This window comes from Sceloporus undulatus, chromosome 7, assembly GCF_019175285.1.
Source record: "Sceloporus undulatus isolate JIND9_A2432 ecotype Alabama chromosome 7, SceUnd_v1.1, whole genome shotgun sequence".
Classification (NCBI taxonomy): domain Eukaryota; kingdom Metazoa; phylum Chordata; class Lepidosauria; order Squamata; family Phrynosomatidae; genus Sceloporus; species Sceloporus undulatus.
Genome location: NC_056528.1, coordinates 28,623,213 through 28,643,889, shown reverse-complemented (window position 1 = coordinate 28,643,889; position 20,677 = coordinate 28,623,213). Strand labels below are relative to the sequence as shown.

Below are 20,677 nucleotides of genomic sequence, written 5' to 3'. Positions count from 1 at the left end.
GTGCCAGAGAACACATTTCCTTGGTATGGCTGCTTACGTTTTTAAGGTGGGTTATGGGGCTGTCAGATCAGGAGGCAAAAACTGTCCCTCCCATACTTTTGTTCTCCAGATGTTTTGGGTTTCAGCTCTGAGAATTTCTGATCATTGGCCAAGTTTCCTGGGACTTCTGGGAGTTGGTCCAAAACACATGGAGGACCAAAGTTCAGGAAACACTGGTGTAGTGCCATTTGAAATGCATGGTCTCAGCTGCTCTTCACAGTGTTTCTTTTCTTGTAATTCTAATGCACATCGGAGTGAATGCAATTTGCATTGGTTCCTGATGTGATGTGCATCAAAACTGCTGCAACGCTTATCGGTCCCCAATGTGATGTGCACCAGGAATGATGCAAAAGGCACTGGTGTCCGATGTGATGTGTACCAGGTTTCATGCAATGAGCGTTGGTGCCGAATGCAATGCACGTCCCTTTGTGCACCGGCCCCAATTCATTTGTCCCATTGCACAATGGTCACTTTGCCAGCTCTGCTACATAGTCACATAGCAGCAGCCCACTACCAGATATCGTAATTGCAGAACTGCCCAATTCTACTTCCAGCAAATGTAAGCCCATTTATGAAGGCGCAACTCCCGGACATCCTCTGTACCAAAGTCAATCAGAACCCGTTCAAGACCAATCCAGATGTATTCAAATAAATTCTGATTTTATTCAATAGACGTCATCAGATTTTTAAGACCACAGAGAGGAGCAGGACACGGATGTCTATGGGTTCACTTCACCTGCAAAGTTTTGAAACCGTTTGGCATAACGGTTTCAAATGGAATGAACGGTGGAGAAAGACTTCACCCAAGTGTGCTTTATTTTCCTCTCCGTTTGACTCCATTATTTCAAAATGTTCTTTTTATAGTGCGGGGAAGGACGGGAAAAGGAGTTATAGGTGTGTATGTGTATATATATATATTTATATTTTTATATATATATATAATTTCTTTTCTTTTTTTTCAAGTTCAAAATTAAGGTTCAGCCATCATGAAATTACTCCATAGCAGAAATAGAACGACAATTGTACAAATCACGTACGGAATTGACAAGGTTAAGTATAAAAAAACCTGTATTTACAGTTGTAAACGTGGACTTTTAGAGAAAGGAAAGAAAGAAAAGAGAAAAGACACAACCGCACAAGTCACTCACACCGTGTCGTACATTCATACCCTGTCTTGTCACTTGCCGTCTTTCTTTGCCGTTCCTAGAAGCGGCGTGTCCCAAATTTAGAGCCGTTTAGCAAACACCGAGTAGCAAATGGCCAAAAATGGCACAAATCTGGAACCAAAGATGGGGGCTTGGGTGGAGGAGAACCTCTCCTGGTTGAGATCTAGTAACTTGTGATTTCAGCCCAGTGTAAAACATCCCACAAAAGGGGCTTGCCTGTGCCTCTGGAGTATTCTGGCCCCAAATTCGTCCGTTATCTGCTCTCCTGCTGCTGGGTTTTGTCTCTTGCATTGAATGATGGGCGACTGCCTTCCCACATTGTCCCTGTTCGTTGCCCGGTGCTTCTGCTGAGGTCAGAGCAAGACATCCAGCAATGCTGTGGATGATAGGCATTTCATTCTGATCTCAAGGCTCATTCCCACTTACATTTAAACCGGTGAGCGATTCGCCTTCGCTCCGGGTTGTTAAATCGATTCTAAAAGGTCCATCATTCCCACTGTGAAAGTGGATCTTTTAGTTATCCCCTTGTATTCGCTTCTTTTTTTGGCACGATTGCCGTCCCAGCTAATTTCAGCCACTTCAAAATGAATGTCAATCATCTTTGCATCATCAGTGAACTAAGCAGTTCCAAAGAACCGCTAGGAAACTAGTGCCTGGAAACTAGTGCATTTGGCTTGCTTTATCACGACAGGAATCGATCAAAGTAGGATCGGAACTGGTTTCAAATGGAAACGACAGTCAAATAAATTGATCAGCGATTAGCTTTAAATCATAGTGGGAATGAGCCCCCAGAGCACTTTGCAACCACAGCGACGGTGCCAGACAGCTTGCAGGGACCACTTTATGGAGACATCCACCCATCCGCTGCAAAGAGAGACAATAACCCACAGCAAAAGGAGGGTTATTTAAATGCAGGTTAAGAGGAGGAAGCCCTAAATTGGGTGTGGGTGTCATGAAGACAATCCGCACCCAATTCGGGGTTTGCATCCTGCATCGTGTAAATAGGACATAGGGACCCTGGGAGGAATTTGGGATGATTTGTCCATGTAGAGAAGCCCTAGGAAGTGCAAAGCCAAGCACTCTCTTGTCTGCTGGTTTTTGGCAAGTCTCAATCAGTGATTCCCAAACATTGGTCCTCCAAGTTTTGGACTCCAGCTCCCAGGAGCCCCAGCCAGCTTAGCCCAGAAGTCAAGAATTCTGGGACCCGGAGTTGAAAACATCTGCAGGACCAAAGTTTGGAAAGCTGAATGGACGTTTTGATCTCTCTTTTGGAAACCACAGCAGGCTTTCATACCACGGGCACCAAGATCCATTTGATGGTCCCAACTGTAGGAAAAATAAAAATAAAGGCGAACTCTGCTGGGGAAAAAAAAATAGGGAATTTTAAAATGGAATAATTTTAAAAAGAAGGTGTTATGGAACATTAGAGCAAAAAGTAAAATATTTCAAAAGCGTTCATGTTTACTAGTGGACGGGACCAAGTTTGTAGGCGATGGGAGGGATTGCAGCCACTGACTACATCCATTGCTAGCCCTGGAGGATATTATCCCTGCATCTCAGATGGGAAGACTGAGGTCTAGGAAGCAACGTCCATTCAGTGCCCAGAAAGGCTGGATGTGGACCCCGCTGGGCACATCGGGACTCATTGCTTGGGCTCTTCACCAATGCAATACATGGACGCTGTGGTCTAAGATAGCATTAAAGACCCTAAGGCTCCAAAACTGGTGCATTTGACCTGGAAAGGATGGAACCCCTTCCTTGCTCTAGAAATTTACAATACTGTAACTTCTAGAGCAGGAAGGGAATGCTCTGATCCTGGCACACTTCAATGTTTCTTTTGGTAAAAAAAACAACAACCCTTTTATATCCTCTTTGGGGGCACCCTCCACCCTAAAATAGCCACACACACACACCTTGCAAAAGGCCCCCAAAATCAACTCCTATTGAATATAATGGTCAACACAATGTTGTGCAGCCCTTCCAAGGACTAAAAACTGAGCCGTCTGGCTCCCCAGAACATACTCGCCCCAATCTATATTTATACAATGATTACTTTTAAATTTGTATTGTATTTTATAGAGGAGCAAACTCTCTATGATGATTCCAATTAAAATTATTCCCTTTTATAATCTGATTTTCATTTTGTTTTATCTCTGTGTCTGATGTTTATCTGTATATCTGATCTGTTGATCATTAATAAATAATGGAATGGAATGAGGGACAATCTGTTCCTACCTACCTACCTGTCTATCTATTGCATAGGTTATTTTGCCCTTTTTAATGTGATTTTGCATAATTGCCTTCCAATTTCCTATCCCAGGTGTTGACAAGGAGACCTGGGTCAAAATCAGTTGGTGAATAGGGGTGGGAATGACATAGCCCTCCAAAAAGAAGTTAGACTGCAACTCCCATAAGCCCCAGCCAGCAGTGGTTGCTGTGATGAAAGATGCTGGGAGCTGCAGTGCTATCTGCCCTTAGAAATCTACCCTGAAAGTCCAGACACCTGGTTCTTCTAGAGCAGTGTTCCCCAAACCTTTTTGGGCTACCGGCCCCTTTCCTCTTTGGTGACAACCCATCCCTCTCTATCTCTGGATATTAGGTTCACTGTTCTACTGCAAATTCATAACAGCCAGTCTTGGTCGCTGCTCCGTTTGCAACCCAGACACTCTGGGAGCAACAACTGAGCAGCTGGCTGTGCCCATGTTGGCCTTGTGGGAAAGGGCATGATGGGCAAGAGGCCTCTTGGTTGCTGCTTCCCAGGGTCCCAGGTGCAAATGGAAAGGCTACTCCCTGTCAAGGAAGGACTCTCAATCCTTTGTCCTGTTGGAGAGGGTGCAGCCAGTGCATATGGAGGAGGTTTGCAGAAGCCACATGCTCTGGACTGGAGACTGGCATGGATGGGAAAGGGAGAGATTTTAACTACAGGAGCCCCTCCAAAGTAAAGGACTCTTTCCAAGAACAGACCCCAGATACTGCTCTCACTCCTTCCCCAGAGACATGCCTTCCCCACACAGCTTCAGATATTTGCAATCCCATTGTTTCTTCTGCTGCCTATTATCTCGCCCTGTCTGAGGAAAGCAAGCAACTGCAGCAGCAGTGGTGTCACACAGGGGGGGTGCGGTGGTGCGGAAAGCAGCGGCTGACACCTCAGAAGAGGGGTGACGCCCAGTTTGGCCCACCCCAAGTTTCTGGGCGAGGACTGCTACAGAGGATGCTTCCACTGTACCCCTCTGGGTCTTGCTGTCGCAATGCCCCTTTCCTCTTGAGGGGAACAGTGATGCGGCAGCTAAGGAGTGGGACTGGTGCAGCCTTGTGGACCTCGCTACCGCAATGTTGCTTTCCAACTGAGGGCAACGGTGCCGCAGCAGTGAAGAAGAAGAGGGCTGGAGGGACAGATGGATTGACTGATAGCGAGGTTCGGAGGGCTACGCTGCCATGGCACCACAACAACTAGGTCTAGATGGCTGCTCTCTACTTCACTGGTGTGTGCGCCGTTCTCCTTGGGAGGAAAGCAGCACCGCGACCTCCAGACCTTACTGTTTGTCAGTCCCTCCAGACCTCGCTGTCATGGCACTGTGGCAGCATGGCTCTCTGGACTTTGCTGTTGTGGTGTTGCAGCAGCGAAGGACAAGAATGGGCACAGCCCTCCGGACATTGCTGCCAAGTCCGAAGGCATACCACCCACTTTGGGAATCACTGTTCTAGAGTTTGGGTCCACAGTGTGGGAATGGAAAGGCATTTGAAAATAATCTAAAAACGGATTAAAAAATGTGCGTCTGATATTTTGGGAAACACTGAAGCGTGGAATCCTGGACTGACTAAACTTGGATCAATTGAGCCTGGTTTAAATTAAGAACGACACACTTTTAAACAATGACACTCACAATTTCTGATTGTCATGTCAGAGATTGTTGGAGGGAAGTAAAAAAATCAATGTGATCGACAAGGAACAGATCTTTGTTGCTCGCAGCAGCTGCTGCCTAGTAAATCAAGATTTTTGGGGGTTGAATCAGGCCAGGAGATGCGACTTGGGCTGCTTCTGCACTGCAGAATAATCCAGTTTGATACCACTTTAACTGCCATGGCTCAGCACTAGGGAATTGTGGGATTTGTACTGTTGTGAGACATTTCGCCTTCTCTGTCTGAGAACTTTGGGGCCGCAAGAAACTACAGTTCCCAGAAATTTTATAGGCTTTCTTGCATGCAAGGCGTTCTTATATGCCAAACTTTTTCCTTCCTCTCATTAAATTCAAGCTTCTAGTCCTCAGGGTTCTAGTTTTCACAGAAAGGGCTGATTTAAACAGGAGTTTAGGAAATGGATTTAGCCAAAATCATTCATTCCCCTTATTTAACAGTATGAGGATGCCGAAATAGATTTGGTCCTTTCGGGATGCAAAGGTCCCGGGTTCAAGTTTTTGCACCTTCCACTGGGCCCTTGGGAAGCCATGGTGAATCAGAGGGCCATTTCCATGGTGGATTGGACCTAGGGATTATTCTGGCATGAGGGTTTGGATAGTCTTCAAGTGCCCTTTGCAGTTTTTTAGAAGCCCTGAGTGAGGCCTTCCCTATGGTTGATGGACTGCAACTCCCATCAGCCCTAAGCCAGCATAGCCAATGATGCAGAACACTGGGAGTTGCAATCCAACAACCCGACAGTCCATCCTTTATCTCTTCTGGCTCTAGTGGGATGTTACCCCTTAAACCCACCACTATGGAACACGGCTTTTCGACACTTTTTCCTACCTCTTCTCTCTCTCGCACACTTGCACACTCAAACACAGACTCACAAACACACACTCACACAACAACAGGAATGTTTTAAGTATAGAGTCCAAATCTGGCATATTTCAGACTAGCTCCGCAGGAGATGGTATGTAGCATTTTCTTTAAAAGATACATATTTCATATATTATTATTATTATTTGGTCAGACCTTGGCATGTCGGCTCTCCTGTGATTAGAAGCTAAACTCCGCTTTTGAAATGTGCTTTATATCTGAGATAGGCCCAGCAAAGGATGAAAGGGATCAGGTGAGAATCCAAAAAGGACGTGACAGATGCAAGATGGAGGAAACAGGAGGGCCGGGTAAGGTGGGGAGCAATGCTTTCTGGAGCAATGGCCAAGAAAAGTAGACTTGGGCCAGTGGTGTTCCATGCCAGTGGGGCATTGAATCCATGCCTGCTTTTAGTTCAGCCTTTAAAGGGGATCAGAATTCCATTTAAGCTAGCCAAAACCAGGAGCGGATTCACTGCCCGACTGAACTGGAATCCCCCTGTTTTGGGCTACAGGACAAAGGGAAAGGAGAAGAAGCTCAAGAAAAAAAAAAGAACTGGCTGATCCATCCTATAGGATGTAGGCAGAGATCAAGGGACGAAGAAAAATTTAAAGCCATCCAAGATTGATACTAGCGGCTGATAACCAAATGGGATTTTGGCAGGTCCTTCCTTTGGAAGCAGCAAAGGAGTTTGGGGTGGTGGGTCTCGCACTACTTCATGAGGCTGTGAGCCCTGCTAGACCTTTGGGGACATCTCCCAAATCACATTCCCCCAAAGCTTCCAGCCCAAGGTCCAAAGGCAAATGCTTGAGGACCACATTTCAGTGGAGTTAAAAATAAAAAAATAAAATCAATATATTTTAGTTGAAGGCTTTTATAGCCCGGAATGGGGTCTTCGGAGAGTTGTTCCCACCCGAACAAGGAAGAAAAACTCTACAAAACGTGGGATGCCATCCAAGGATGATGCCATAGAAAAGGCGTGTGGATATCTGGGGAGAATCCAAGGGTCAGATTGGAATACCAGGAAGCCAGAGTTAGTCCCAGTTCCTGAGCGTTCGAAAAATCTATGGGAAAAGACAACCCATTGAATCAATTGGAGATAGATGAGCGAGTCCAACTGATTCAGTGGATCTACTGTAGTAGGAGTAACAACAAGACTGTGTGTATAAGCAACTATTGGGCTGACACCGCTAAATGGAGTGGCAGTCTATCTAGTGAGTAGCCCAACAACAGAGACTCGGTCCCTAGAGGTTGGACTTTGGGCCTGATTTGGCAGTGCTGTTCTGCTTGGTGCAAACAAAGTTGTGGTAAGTGTTACTGGTGCAAATAAAGTTGCTATTAGTCGCAAAGAAAGGAGGTGGGATGGGGAGCTTAGAGAAGTGGGGTTGCGGGGGGTGGGATAGAACAAGGATGAAATAGGAACGGGGGGGGGGGGGCCATCGTGATGGCATTTGCGATATCCGTTTCGAAAGAACCAGCCGGACCTTTGGCTGTGCAAAGTCTTTTCGGGTTGGTTTTTTTTGTGCTGCGTTGTATAGATAAGATATAGAGTTATATATACATACACATATATCCGTTGCATACTGGTTGAGTCGTCCAGCGAAGAGCGAGACCTCCCCTGCGGCGTTGCGTCGCTCGGATCTCTACGGAGGGGAGGGAGCCAGTCCTCTCACGCACAACCACGCACCCACCCACCCACGCACCCACACTCACTCGCACACCGGAACCGTTGGATAGCTGCGGAACAGTCCAAAGATTTCGAGTCCGTTGCCGGAGGCAGTGTTGTCAGCCGTGTCGTTTCGGTTTTGTCCCTTTTGACGCCGAAAGTTTTATTTTGTTTTTTGTTCGAGTTAGCCCTCCGTCGGGTCAGGAACAGTTTGGCCACAGGAAAGAAAAAGAGGAGAAGTCGCCTCTCTCCTCCGCCCATTGGGCAACGCTGCCGTCGTGCCGCCCGGAAGGCACTTCCAGTACCTCGTTTCCCCCGTCTGTGGTTCTTTCCAAACTCAAGCTTGGCAGCAAAACGGGTTTCTTTTTAAAACTTTCAGCACGCAGAAAGCGATATCTCTTCGAGTCACATCTTGTGTCGTTGGCAACCGACATGAGGAAAGAAGGAAAAAGGAGGGGGGGGAATGAAATTAAAAAGTCCCAGTTCCTAGGCAAAGCCCCGCACCTCTCCTCTTCTTTTCCAGCCAAGATCCCGCTCGATGCGATCCGAGAATCAGGCACTATTGTCCCGCTTTGACTTACCCTCGGCGGCTTGCCACAAAAGGAAGAAAAGGTTTGGTCCAGCGTATTCTTTTTTCGTTTTAAAAAAAATAGAGTGATTGTAATATATATTTATATATCCTATATCTCTCTCTTTCTCTCTCTCTTTTTTCCTCTATTTATATACATATGCTTTAAATTAAAGGGCTGCCGCGCGGGGAGGAAAAAGCCACCCGAGGTGTCGGAAACTGGACGCAGCTGCCCCTGGCACCGAGTGGATCCCAAGGGCTCTTTTTAAAATCCGGTTTGTGCATCTCCCAAGAATCTTTTTGGAGAGTCGGAGGTGGCATAGGCGTCGTTGGGATCTGTTTTGGCCTAAGGGAGGCGGGTATTTTTGCCCGCCCGAGAAAAGCGAGAGATCGTTTTTGGAAATCTCTTCTTTAAACGGAAAAGAAGACGAAGAAGGAAACAACGGATAGCGGGTCGTTCGTCTTCACCTAAAGGGGAAAGAGAGGCAACGTTGCAAAAAGTCAGTCAACAAAGGATATGGAGGATTTCCCATAAAACAGAGGTGGGGAGTATGGTGCAGCGGTTAGAGCGTTGGGATAGGATTCTGAGCGATCAAGGTTTGACTCCTAGCTCTCCCATGGAAATCCATTGGGCAACCTTGGGCAAGCACACTCTTTCAGCTTTAAAGGGACCCTGTATATACTCATATATAAGTCTTATTATTATTATAATGTAAGTACTGTACTTTAATTCTTATTTTAAAAAGGGAACCATCTCCTGGCGAAAGGCAAGAATATAATCTGTTCTGGAAGTACTGATTCCGCTCTATTCTCTCATCCATTCAGTCTTCAATGTAAACACAGTTATGGCTGTCAGAATTTTGTAAGCTCTTTGCCATCGTTTTCCTTTTGATTCATCCTTTCGATTCTTTGTTACATGCTCCAAAATTTTACCCTCGACTTATCCATGGGTCACATCAAAATCCATAATTTTGGCCCTAAAACCTGCCCTCGACTTATACATGAGGTCGACTTATAACCGAGTATATCTGGTAACCTCTTTCTAATAATTATTTAGAGTCAACATGGTGTTGAGACTCAATGTTGGACTAGGATTCCAAGTGACTCGAGTTCAAATCCCCACCGTCATGGAAACTCCTTGGAGACATCACACTCTCTATGCCTCAGAGGGAGCCAATAGCAAACTGTGAAGCCAAAGGCTTTCATGGCCGGCATCTATAGTTTTTGGTTGGCTTTTCGGTCGATGGGGCCATGTTCTAGAAGAGTTTGTTCCAGACGTTTCACGAGCATCTGAGAAGATGCCAGCCACAGATGGTTCTCTGAAGATGCCAGCCACAGATGCTGGCGAAACGTCAGGAATAAACGCTTCTAGAACATGGCTACATAACCCGAAAAACCCATAAAAACAATGGCAAACTATCCATGAATAAATGTATTTCTGCATGGCAGAGGGTTGGACTTGATAGCCCTTGAGGTCTCTTCCAGGTCTACGATTCTATTAGTCTTGTCAAGAAAACCCTAGGAGAGGGTAGCTGTAAGTCAAAGTCAATGATATTTTGTAGTCTGATATTCCTCCTGTTGCTCATTTCAGACCTTGGCTGATAAATATTCCATCACTTCTAGCATGGAAGAAATAGGTTGAGTCCAAGAGACTAGAAAATAGGTCATACAATCCTAGAGTTGGAAGGGATCCTAAAGGGCCATCCAACCCAACCCCATTGTGCTGTGCAGGAAGACACCATCAAAGCACACCCTATATTGGGGAAAAGGTGGGATATAAGAAAATATAATAATAATAATAATAATAATAATAATAATAATAGATGACCATCCAACTTTGGTTCAAAGGCCTCCAAAGAGGCTCTGGCCTCCACAAAAGGAAAATAGTCACAGATTGCTGCATAACCACCCTACTTTCTGCCACTTGGCAAAACCGACCTGAACCATTAGCAGAATGCAGGAAAGAGAATGAAAAAAGGAAAATAGAGTGCAGATATACCCTGGGTCCCTTGGCCAATGCAACCTGCACACCTGGTCAGTAAGGGTGACCGGTGTCCTTGGGCCGCTTCAGTTGGACTTTCAACCGTTTCATGCCAATCTGGAACCCGTTCATTGCCTGGATGGCCGTCTGGGCACTGGAGGGGTTGTCAAAACTGACAAAACCTACGAGAGAGAAAGAGAGAGAAAGAAAGAAAGAAGGAGATCGGGAGAAACGATGAGGTGCTCTTTAACGTGAGCCAGTTAGCACTATGATTCCACTTTAACTACCGTGGCAACATGTAGGATGGAGCCAGGGGGTTAACTTGGTGTCAGACTATATTATTTCTCCAGTATAGATGCACTAGAGAATATTTCTGCACCAAAATGTTGTTATCTGCACACAGAACAAATCCCAAACTGTGAAGTCCCAAACTCAGTCCAGGAATATCCTTGACGGGGTTTCCCAACGCTAAATAAACCCATTTTCCAACCATTTTGGGGGGAATATTCTTTCCTTCCCAAATATAAACATATGGCGGTGACCTTCTTCTACGGAATTTCTCGCTCACCGAAACATTTGCTCTGGTTCGTAGCTCGGTCCATGAATACTTTGGAGGAAATGATGTTCCCAAAGGGGAGGAACATTTGCATCAGCTCGTTGTCCCCGAATTCTTGTGGGAGGTGGTAGATAAAGAGATTGCATCCTTCCGGACCTGTGGGTTAGAGGGACAGGACAGTATAGCGGTTAGAGCTGAGAATATAAAGTCCGAGGAAGAGAAGATCGAGACAGGTAGGCCATTGCTGAACCTTTGAAAGTTTGCTCTAGATATGGTAGTCCAAATTTGTTCTCTCTTTCTCTGTAATGGTAGGTTTGTATCATGAGGAAAGGACCTTTGGTGAAGTACTACAACACTGGGAGCTCATGGTTGAAATCCTGGGATTGGTAGCTTTGCAAGGTACCCAAGTGGTAGGCATTTCAGAGGTGGCAAGGCCAAAGGCCAAAGCCCAAAGCGGTGGTGCCTAAATGTGGCAACGTATTTTGTCTTAAATATAAAGTTGGTTGACACCTGGCATGAAAGCAGTCCATGTGAAAAGGCTCAAAGGGTTTTAGTAGACCAGAAACAAAATATGAGCCAGCAGTGTGACGCACCGGCCAAAACGGCCAATGCGATTCTAGGCTGCATTCATAGGAGTATGGTGCCCAGATTGAGGGAAGCAATAGTGTTGCTCTATTCCGCTTCGGTGAAAACTCACCCAAAGCCCTCTGGACTTACCAAAAACAACATTATGAGCTTCATGGAAAGAAGGCAGGATCATAGAAGGTGACTACGTCTCCGTAGCCAGACGTGAAATGTTGACATGAGTGCTCAGATCGGCTGGGAGCCCTTGACCTGAAAGGGGTTCGCCATCCTTGTTCTACAAGATGACAAGCCACCCAACTGAGGTCCTCTCCTTTCCGCCCCTTCCTTTCTCCGCAATTGAGTTAGGACCCAGACTTACCCTCTCGCTGCTGCTGCTGCTGCTGCTGAATAATCGGAAGCGGCTGAGGAATGGCCTGAGCTACTGGGGTGATGGTCGTGGCCGGGTAGACAGCTGCAAAAAGGAGACAACAAAAGCGGATCTGCTGGAGCCGTTGCACTGCCAACTCAGAAAGCCGCGACTTCAAATCCCACCATGAATATCCTATTCACTAAATTGGAGCTGAGATGTATTGCAACTATACTATACTGTACTGTAGTTTAATTAGGCAGTTGCAACGTTTGTTGGTCAGTTCTGGCCATGAAAGATGCCAGACTGGATCTAGAGTTTGCTTAACAAAGATTTTTGAGTTTTTACTACTGAGCCCAAGTTCCTGGACTTTGGTGTCCTGCTGGATGCGACAATGACTCTGGCAAAGGTACCTGCATATTGCTGGACTCCGGTGAAGGCAGGATGGAGCGTCTCTCCGACGGACGGGTTCTGGGCTAAAGCAAGAAAAGGATGCTTTCTTAAGGAATGGAAGGTTTGAGTAGTTAAAGACAGAGTAAAAGAAGAAGAAGGAGTGATCCTATGAACTGAAGGAATTAGAAGAAGTCCCTCTTCCAAATCCCAGTCTGGAGCAAATGGCCCTTTCACACTGTACAATTACAGCGCTATGATTCCACTTCAGCTGCAATGGCTGCATCCTTGGGAATCCTGGGCTTTGTAGTTTGGGGAGACACTACAGCTCCCTGGCATCCTAAAGTTTTGTTTGTTGTTGTGTGCCTTCAAGTCGTTTCCGATTTATGGCGGACCGAAGGCAAACCTATCATGGGCTTTTCTTGGCAAGATTGGTTCAGAGGAGGTTTGCCTTGGCCTTTCCCAGGGCTGAGAGAGTGTGACTTGCCCAAGTGGGTTTCATGGCCGAGCGGGGACTTACACTTACAGATAAATCGGTGTGCGATCCGAATCGATAGATCGATTCGACAGCGGAGCATGGTTCCCACTACATTTGCCCCAATCGCACTTTTCCCCTCTAAAATAATCCACTTGTGGTTCACATTCATGCATGAATCGGTTCAAAATGGACCCGCAAATTTAAATCAATTCCGATCCACGCCTGGTTCACACTTGCGCGGAATTGATTGATCGGAAAAGACGTGGAAAACATCAGCGTCAAAAAGACGCGGGTCAAATGGGTCTGGCGCATGGCCCCCCTCCCGGAATCGCTTTGGTGATTTGGTTTAAGTGGGAACCAGGGCCATTTGAACAGGTTCAAAATGATTTGTGATCCGGTTTAAAAGGTAGTGGGGACGAGGCCTCAATATGCAGCTATAGCACTTTACGGGAAGCGTTTAGTTGCCCCAGCACAGGATTCGGAGAACTGTAGCCCGGAGAAAAATATCTCAATGGAAATCCTTCCCGTCTTACCTGTGCAGGGCACAAGCCCGTTTGCATAAACCGCCTCCAAGGTGGGATGATGGTTGGTGGGGATGGGGACCACTCCGGCAAAGCTGTTGGCGATGGGCGTCACCAGCCCCGGAACGGCAGTGGTGCCCAACAGGGAGGGCGAATGTAAACCTAAGGCAAGATGGGGGGGGGGAGGAAAGCAGATGTCAATGTTAGTATTGCAGCTATGTCTCCATCCCTGCCAAACAAACCCAAGCAAGCAGCTCTCATGTCAGTGGGGCAGTGAATCCGTTCCACATTTTGAATTGGTCACATCCACTTTGGGGCCATTTTCATGCCCCTGCTAAAAACGTCCGCTAATACTTTTCAATTTCTGGTCACTTTCTGTTCTCCAAACAGGATCAAGTGTCACTTCTTGTTGTTAAAAAAAAGGACCCCCTGGGACCTAAAAGTGTCCTCTTGGGGATCGAAACCAAACTAATGCTTTACATCCTTTGTATATTCGATTAACTGATTGACTATTTTGTTTTATTTTGCATCACGTCTCGGTGTGGGTATTTTTTTTAAATTGCATTTACTAGTGTATTAGTATGTTATATCACTACAATAGTTAGAAATGTTTTATGGTAACTGTTTGATAGGATGGCACTAAACTTAATAATAATAAATAATAATAATAATAAAATAATAATATAATAAACAGCCGTGTTAGTCTGTAGAATCAGTCTGTAGAGAGATCTTGTAGCACCTTTGAGACTCATTGAAATAAAGAGGTGGCAGCATGAGCTTCATAGACTTCAGTCTACTTCCCAGATGCATTTAATAATAACAATAACAATTATTACACACTAATACTACTACAATAATAAGAATAATTAATACATCAGGATGGAACTAATGATGGTCAACGTCTGATAGATACTGACCACAGAGTTACGCTGGAGAAGCTACAAAGACCTAGGAGAGTATCTCTCTTGGAACTCTAGGTCTTTCGGTGCAACTTTAAGTTAAAGTTGACCATAGAGTTGCACGGAGGACCTAGATATTCCTAGAGAGACATATTAATCAAATCTGTGAATAATCAAATCTGCAAATATCAAAGCCGCAAATACGGAAGGAGAGGTGTAATAATATAGGATGGAGCGATACAGGACTCTAAAGTGGTTGTCAAACTGCATCATTTCTAGAGTGTAGATGCACCCTGAGTCACACAACCACTTAGCATCCCGGCACAAGATACACACCTGATGTTTGTGTGATCGGAGTGGTGGGCAGGCTGTTTAAGCTGACGGTGCCGATCTGCTGGATGTGGCACGGCGAGAAGGTGAGCGTCGGGCTGACAAAGTTGCCATGCGACGCCGACAGGACCGTTTGCGCTGCATCAGCTGCAAAAGACCAACCAAGCCACTGGATACTTACAAAGGGGTGAATTTAACCTCTGGCCGCCGATCCCAACCCAGCCAAAACTGGAACACATCTTAAAAAAAGTAGGTAATCGTACCTAATATTGTTATATTTGCACATTGTCATCATTCCTAACCGGTTTCCATTGCTACTCCCATAGTCTCCTGCTGCTTCATTACCAAGATTCATTGCAATCATCTATTACTGGAGACCACTCCTTGTCTACTTTCTCTAAATCTTTCTGCCATTTCTCATCTCTATAAGTCTCATAAGCCACCTCTGCTCCATTTTCCAGCACTGGAAGAGATCTTTTTGGTTGCAAGAACGAGATATTGTAGATGCAAAATAGGAGGCGTGGGTGAGCATTTGGGGATGGCATCCAGAAATGAAATGGAGCATGTTGGAAGAAAACATGGCTGACTGACCGGAGCACCATAGATGGCAATGACTTTTGGGTTGGTCTTTGCAAGTTCATGGATAGGATCCTTGGTGAGGACAATATGAGTGGAAAGGAAAAAACTATGTGCATGAAAACATTATATATATACAATTATAATATAATATATTATTTTTAAGCAGCTATATATAATTATGTAACTACATATTATAGTAACATTCATATATATATATATATATATATAGTATGTAGTTGGAGTGTGCCTTCAAGTCATTTCCATCTTATGGTGACCCTAAGGCAACCCTATCAAGGCGTTTTCTGGCAAGTGTTGTTCACAGGAGGTTTGCCACTGCCTTTCTCTGAGGCTGAGAAAGTGTGACTCACCACAGGTCACCCAATGGGTTTCATGACAAGTAGGAATCGAACCTGGTCCCACAGTCATAGCCAGCACTGAAACCACTATGCCACACTGGCTCTCATAACCACATACACACACACATTTTGTGTATATATATAATATATATATATATATATATATTATATAATATCATATATAGTGCCTGCCTGCATATTAAGTATGTTTACACACACCACACACCACACACACACACACACACATATATATGCTGTATTATCATTGCAATAAAACAATGAGGTGTTATGTTAATATAGTAATATAATGTATAATGATGTATGTTGTAACAGATATTTTAAATTACATTCATTTTATTATTTTTATCATGATAGATATAGATATAGATATGATAGATAGATAGATAATATATATAATATGGAATAATATAGCTTCCATTATAACATTTATATATAATATATAAAAATATAATAAAGTAAATGTAATTTAAAATACTTTTATATTTATAAATGTATAAATATAAATAAAATAAATAATAATAAAATATATAGTCCTCTCTCTCTCGCTCTGTGTGGTGTTGTGTGTGGTGTGTGTGTAAGAATGCATATATTATGATATAGTATAATTATTCTTTTCTTTTCATACACTACTAGGAGTCTACATTTTACAATCGGGAATAAAATCAAACCCAGTGGAAATCTCCTCTAGAGACAGGACCGCTGCAAGCCAAAGATGATACTTGTCATAAGTAATCTTGAACAAAGAGGAAATTAATTCCACATGCATGCTTCCATGCGCACTCCCTGTAACATAAATCCATAAGCCTAGCTACTCCATCCTTGCTGCCCTGTTTCTCTTTCTTGTTGTTCCCTCTCTGCCTGGAGAGTTGATGCTCCGAAGGGCGATGTTCACTTGCCCAAGTCTGCTATCCAAGGGTCAAAAGGATGTCTTGCAGAGGAAGACAAAGAAGGGGAAGAGCATCGCCTTCTGCAGCATTTCCCTGCCCCTTCTCTTACTCTTGGGACCCTGTTCCTTTCTCCATCCCTGCCAGCCACCGTCGCATATCGCAGATAGGAACAGCACATGGGAAACGTGTGAAAATGTGCGCGGAGGTGGAGGAGAGAACTAGCACCAGAACGGCATCATCCGCCAAGGGACAACACCCATTCTGCTGATTTTGCTTTCCATCAACATTTGCATAGAGAATTTGGGAGCCAGCATGGAGTAGTGGTTTGAGAGATGGACTACATCCCTGGAGACCAGGGTTCGAATCCTGGCTTGGTCATGAAAACCCACTGGGTGCCCTTGGGCAAGTCACACTCTCTCAGCCTCAGGCAAAGGCAAGGGTAAACCTCCTCTGAACAAATCTTGCCAAAATAACCCCATGATAGGGTCAGCCTTAGGGTCGTCATAAGTCGGAAATGACTTGGAGGCACTCAACAACAACAACAACAACAACAACAACAGAGAAGATATAAGCCTTGGGCCAATGCGGCACAATGGTTGGAGCTTTGGACTAAGTCTTGGAAAATCCTCATGTGAGATTCACCTCAACCTGGCCTTCTTCACAGGGTTGTTGTGAGGATAAACAGAGGTGGAACCTTAAAGATCCTTAGAACATGAGTTGGCAAATGTGGAAACTAGATAAAGGTTGCATCTGCACTGCGGAAATAATCCAGTTTGACACCGCCTTAACTGCCTTGACTCAATGTTACGGAGTTCTGGGATTTGTAGTTTTGTGACAAATCTACCCTTCTCTGTCAGAGCGCTCTGGTGATGCCACAAAAAACTACAAATCCCAGGATTCCATAGCATGGAGCTATGGCAGTTAAATCGGTGTCAAGTTGCGATAATTCTGCAGTGCAGCCTAAATCTTCCTTTCTCATCTCCCTAAGGCTAGGTGGAAATGTATTTTAGGGGCAAACACATACAAAAAGGTGAATTCTGGAACAGGATGCATACAAAAGCACACGTTCCAGGGTACAGCGTGCCAACATGCGCATATCAGGATAAAAGGCATATACAAAGGTGCATGCTATGGTAAACAGTGTGGAAAAAATGCATGTTTTAAGGTAAGCAGCTAAAGATAAGACACACAAAATGGATTGGGGCAGTGGTTTGAGCATTGGATTGCAGCTTTGGAGACCAAATCTCAGCCATGAAACCCATTGGGTGCCCTTGGTCAAGTCACACTCTCTCAGCCTCAGAGGATGGCAATGGAAAACCCCCTCTGAAGAAACTTGCCAAGAAAACCCCATGACAGGTTTGCCTTAGGATTGCCATTAGTCAGAAATGACTTGAAGCCACACAACCGCAATGCTAAGGATAGAAGGCCTAAATACCATGAGGGCATTGTGTCCCAAGTAGAAACTCTGCTCTCCCAATGAAAATTTCCTTCGTTCCCCAAATTTCTAGCATTGCAATAACTTAGGACATAAGTGGAGCTTTTGCAAACAGAGCGTAGGCATCCAAAGAAAAGGGACAGGCATATCCTAAAGGCACCAGGTCCCATCTGATGTTGGAAGCTAATGCTAAATGACCTCAAACACACAGGTTTTTTTCCCCTTTGGTACCTAAAAACTTACAAACTCAGCATTTAGAAATGCGATTTAGGCCCTTGAAGAAAAGGGGGAAGGCAAGTGATCCAGGGAATGCAAACACAGCAAAGCGAAGAGTTTTTGATATAGACGATTTGCAATGTCTCACCCTTTGCAATGATAGAAACTTGGGGATTGAAGTCTTACGGAAAATAAGAGACTGAAAACTGTTCACAGATAGAACTCTTATATTTACTGAATTCCTGTATTTGTATTTCTTTTCTAACTTTGTGTATGTGACTTTAGGTCACTTATCAACTGATGCCAGCTTCGTGGGGTTTTCTTAGGCAGGGAAGACTCAGAGGTGATTTCGCCAGTCCCTTCTTCTGAAATACAGCCTGGTATTCATTGGCGCTCTCCCATCTTAGTACTAAGCAGGGCTGACCCTGCTTAGCTTCCACGATCAGATGTGATCTGGTGCCTTTAGGGTATCCCTGACCCATTTCGTTGCATATCCACACTCTTTTTTTTTGCAAAAGCTCCACTAAGGTCTTTAACGCAATGCTAGAAGTTGGAAGGAAAATGTTATTGTGGGAGCAGAATTCCTGTATGGGATGCAATGCCCTCCCCTTGCTCCCTTCTAACTACACATCTGTCTCCCTCCTTCCTCGTCCCGGGTCACTCCGGCGAGACTCACCGCTTGAGCGTAGGCGCTGTACGGGCTGAACGGCAAGGCAAAGGACGGCGTGAGGATTCCCAGCTGCCCCACCATCTGTTGCATCCGGCGCAGCGTCCGCTCTTTGTCGGTGTCGGCAAATTTCACCACAAGGCTGGAGGAAGCACCCTGAGCAGAGAAGGAGAGGAGAAAGAGGAGAAAGCGAGGGATCGGGTGGGGATGGAAATGTGGGAGAAAGGGGACAGAGAGCAGTCAGAAGAGCTTTATGACTACCAATACCAGAATTTGTATCACAAGTGCTATGGCCAGCAGTAGTACTTATAGTAAGATATCAAAGGTGCTGAACTAAGAAGGAGATTTAAAGGACCTCTTGAAGGTACTGGACCAAGGGGGAGATTTAAAGGGGCTCTTCAAGGTTCTGGACCAAGAGGGAAATTCAAAGGAGCTCTCCAAGGTGTTGGACCAAGAAGGGGATTTAAAGGTTGTTTTCCAAGGTGCTGGACCAAAAGGGAGATTTAAATGCACTCTCCAAGGTATTGGACCAAGAGGGAGATTTAAAGGAGCTCTCCAAGATGTTGGACCAAGAAGGAGATTTAAAGGTTGCTTTCCAAGGTTCTAGACCAAAACAGAGATTTAAAGGCACTCTCCAAGGTGCTGGACCAAGAGGGAGATTTAAAGGAGCGTTCCTCGGTACTGGACCAAGAAAGAGTTTTGAAGATGCTCTCCGGGGTTCTGAACCAAGATTGAATGGGGCTCTTCAAGTCGTTGTGTCTATTTGCAATGTAGAGTCCATTAAAGCCCAGATTAAAATCTAGATCCACCATCCCACTGACATGGAGGCCACCAGGGGCCACTGCTAGCCATTGCATCTAGCAAACATTACTGCAGTATTCATCCTGTTACTACTAATAGTACTGGTATTATCAACCTTATTGCTACTAATTTTATTGGTAGTATTCCCACTATTACTACCAACACCACAGGTCATATCCACACCATTCCTGCTACTAACACTAATAGTATGCACAGTACTGTTAACAATAGTAGTTGTACTACTTGCAGTATTAGTCGTTGCACTCTCAGCACTAGCAGTGTGACTACTAATAAAAGTAGTATAGCCAACACTACTGTATTCCAAAGGTTTATATCCCAACTTTCCTCCACAATGGGATTCAAGGCAGAAATAAGCTTGGTCTGAACAGTTGGGATGCAATTGCACCTCTTGTTCCATAGAAGGAGCAAGTGAGGCACTTTGAATATATATATATATATATATACACACACACACACACACACACAGTTGGGATGTGTAAAGATCTCAGGTCTTCCAAAGACGGGCTGCAGAGGGTGCCATTTCCACAACCTGGTGCAGAAAACTGCATTGCAAATGTCTTCGAATTTATAACCAGTGCACAATGTTTTTCCAATAAGGAAGAAGGTGGCAACTCAAAGGGAAATCAATATCCTGCCTCCATATCTGTCTTTCATTCACTGCTATGATTTGTCCTTTCATCATCTATCAGGATCATCCCTCTTCGCCAAAGACATCGTTTTAAACCCCAAAGCATCTGCAGTCCAACTTTTTCACTGTTCGCCTCTAACTGATTTCTGCTCGCTCTAGGCGAGGGGCTAGTTTTGATGCTGAATTAAATCTTGGAGAATTTCTCTTTCCCTCTCAAATACACAAACACACTACAAAAGCAGAGTAGAAGTCTTACTCACAGGCATAGTTTGGCTGCCGTGGAGGGCGTGGATCGCTGCCTGGGCCTCCGTATGAGAGGAGAATTTGACAAAAGCACACCCTGGAGGATATCGGGGTTGAGAGAGAAAGAAAGAAGGAAGGAAGGAAGGAAGGAAGGAAGGAAGGAAGGAAGGAAGGAAGGAAGGAAGGAGGCAAAAGAAAAGGAGCAATGAGAATATAGTTTGATTTGCAAGGGATCGGGTTGCTTTGGCAAACCGCCTGGGTTTGCCACGTTGACAAGGAGAGGAAAAATGGGCACAGAGTCACTGCCAGCCTGGGATGGATGGAAAGGAGGAGACTGACCTTTGCTGTTGCCGTCCGGCCCTCTCAACACTGTGCATTCGTCGATGACCCCAAAGGGTTCGAAGAGACGGAGGATGTCTTCTTCAGACTGCTGCTTGTTCAACATGCCCACAAAAAGTTTCCTGTCTCCTAAAAGGAAGCAACCATAACACAGAAAAATCAACTTTCTGGGAATTTATCTCAAGA

At 44.9% G+C, this 20,677-nt stretch overlaps 1 protein-coding gene across 1 annotated transcript in view; it reads right to left on the bottom strand.

Annotated features, from left to right (window-relative positions):
- Positions 1-4,333: 4,333 nt before the first annotated feature.
- CELF5 (CUGBP Elav-like family member 5) overlaps positions 4,334-20,677 on the bottom strand; it is a 41,005-nt gene continuing 24,661 nt past the window's right edge. The window contains exons 4-13 of the mRNA XM_042479472.1: positions 20,492-20,620; positions 20,170-20,249; positions 18,465-18,615; positions 14,305-14,445; positions 13,082-13,231; positions 12,094-12,156; positions 11,693-11,785; positions 10,762-10,905; positions 10,212-10,375; positions 4,334-8,680 (exon numbers count right to left, since the gene is read on the bottom strand). Of these exons, the coding sequence (XP_042335406.1) occupies positions 10,248-10,375; positions 10,762-10,905; positions 11,693-11,785; positions 12,094-12,156; positions 13,082-13,231; positions 14,305-14,445; positions 18,465-18,615; positions 20,170-20,249; positions 20,492-20,620 (1,079 nt within the window). The 3' untranslated portion in view covers positions 4,334-8,680; positions 10,212-10,247. The remainder of the gene's footprint in view (positions 8,681-10,211; positions 10,376-10,761; positions 10,906-11,692; positions 11,786-12,093; positions 12,157-13,081; positions 13,232-14,304; positions 14,446-18,464; positions 18,616-20,169; positions 20,250-20,491; positions 20,621-20,677) is intronic.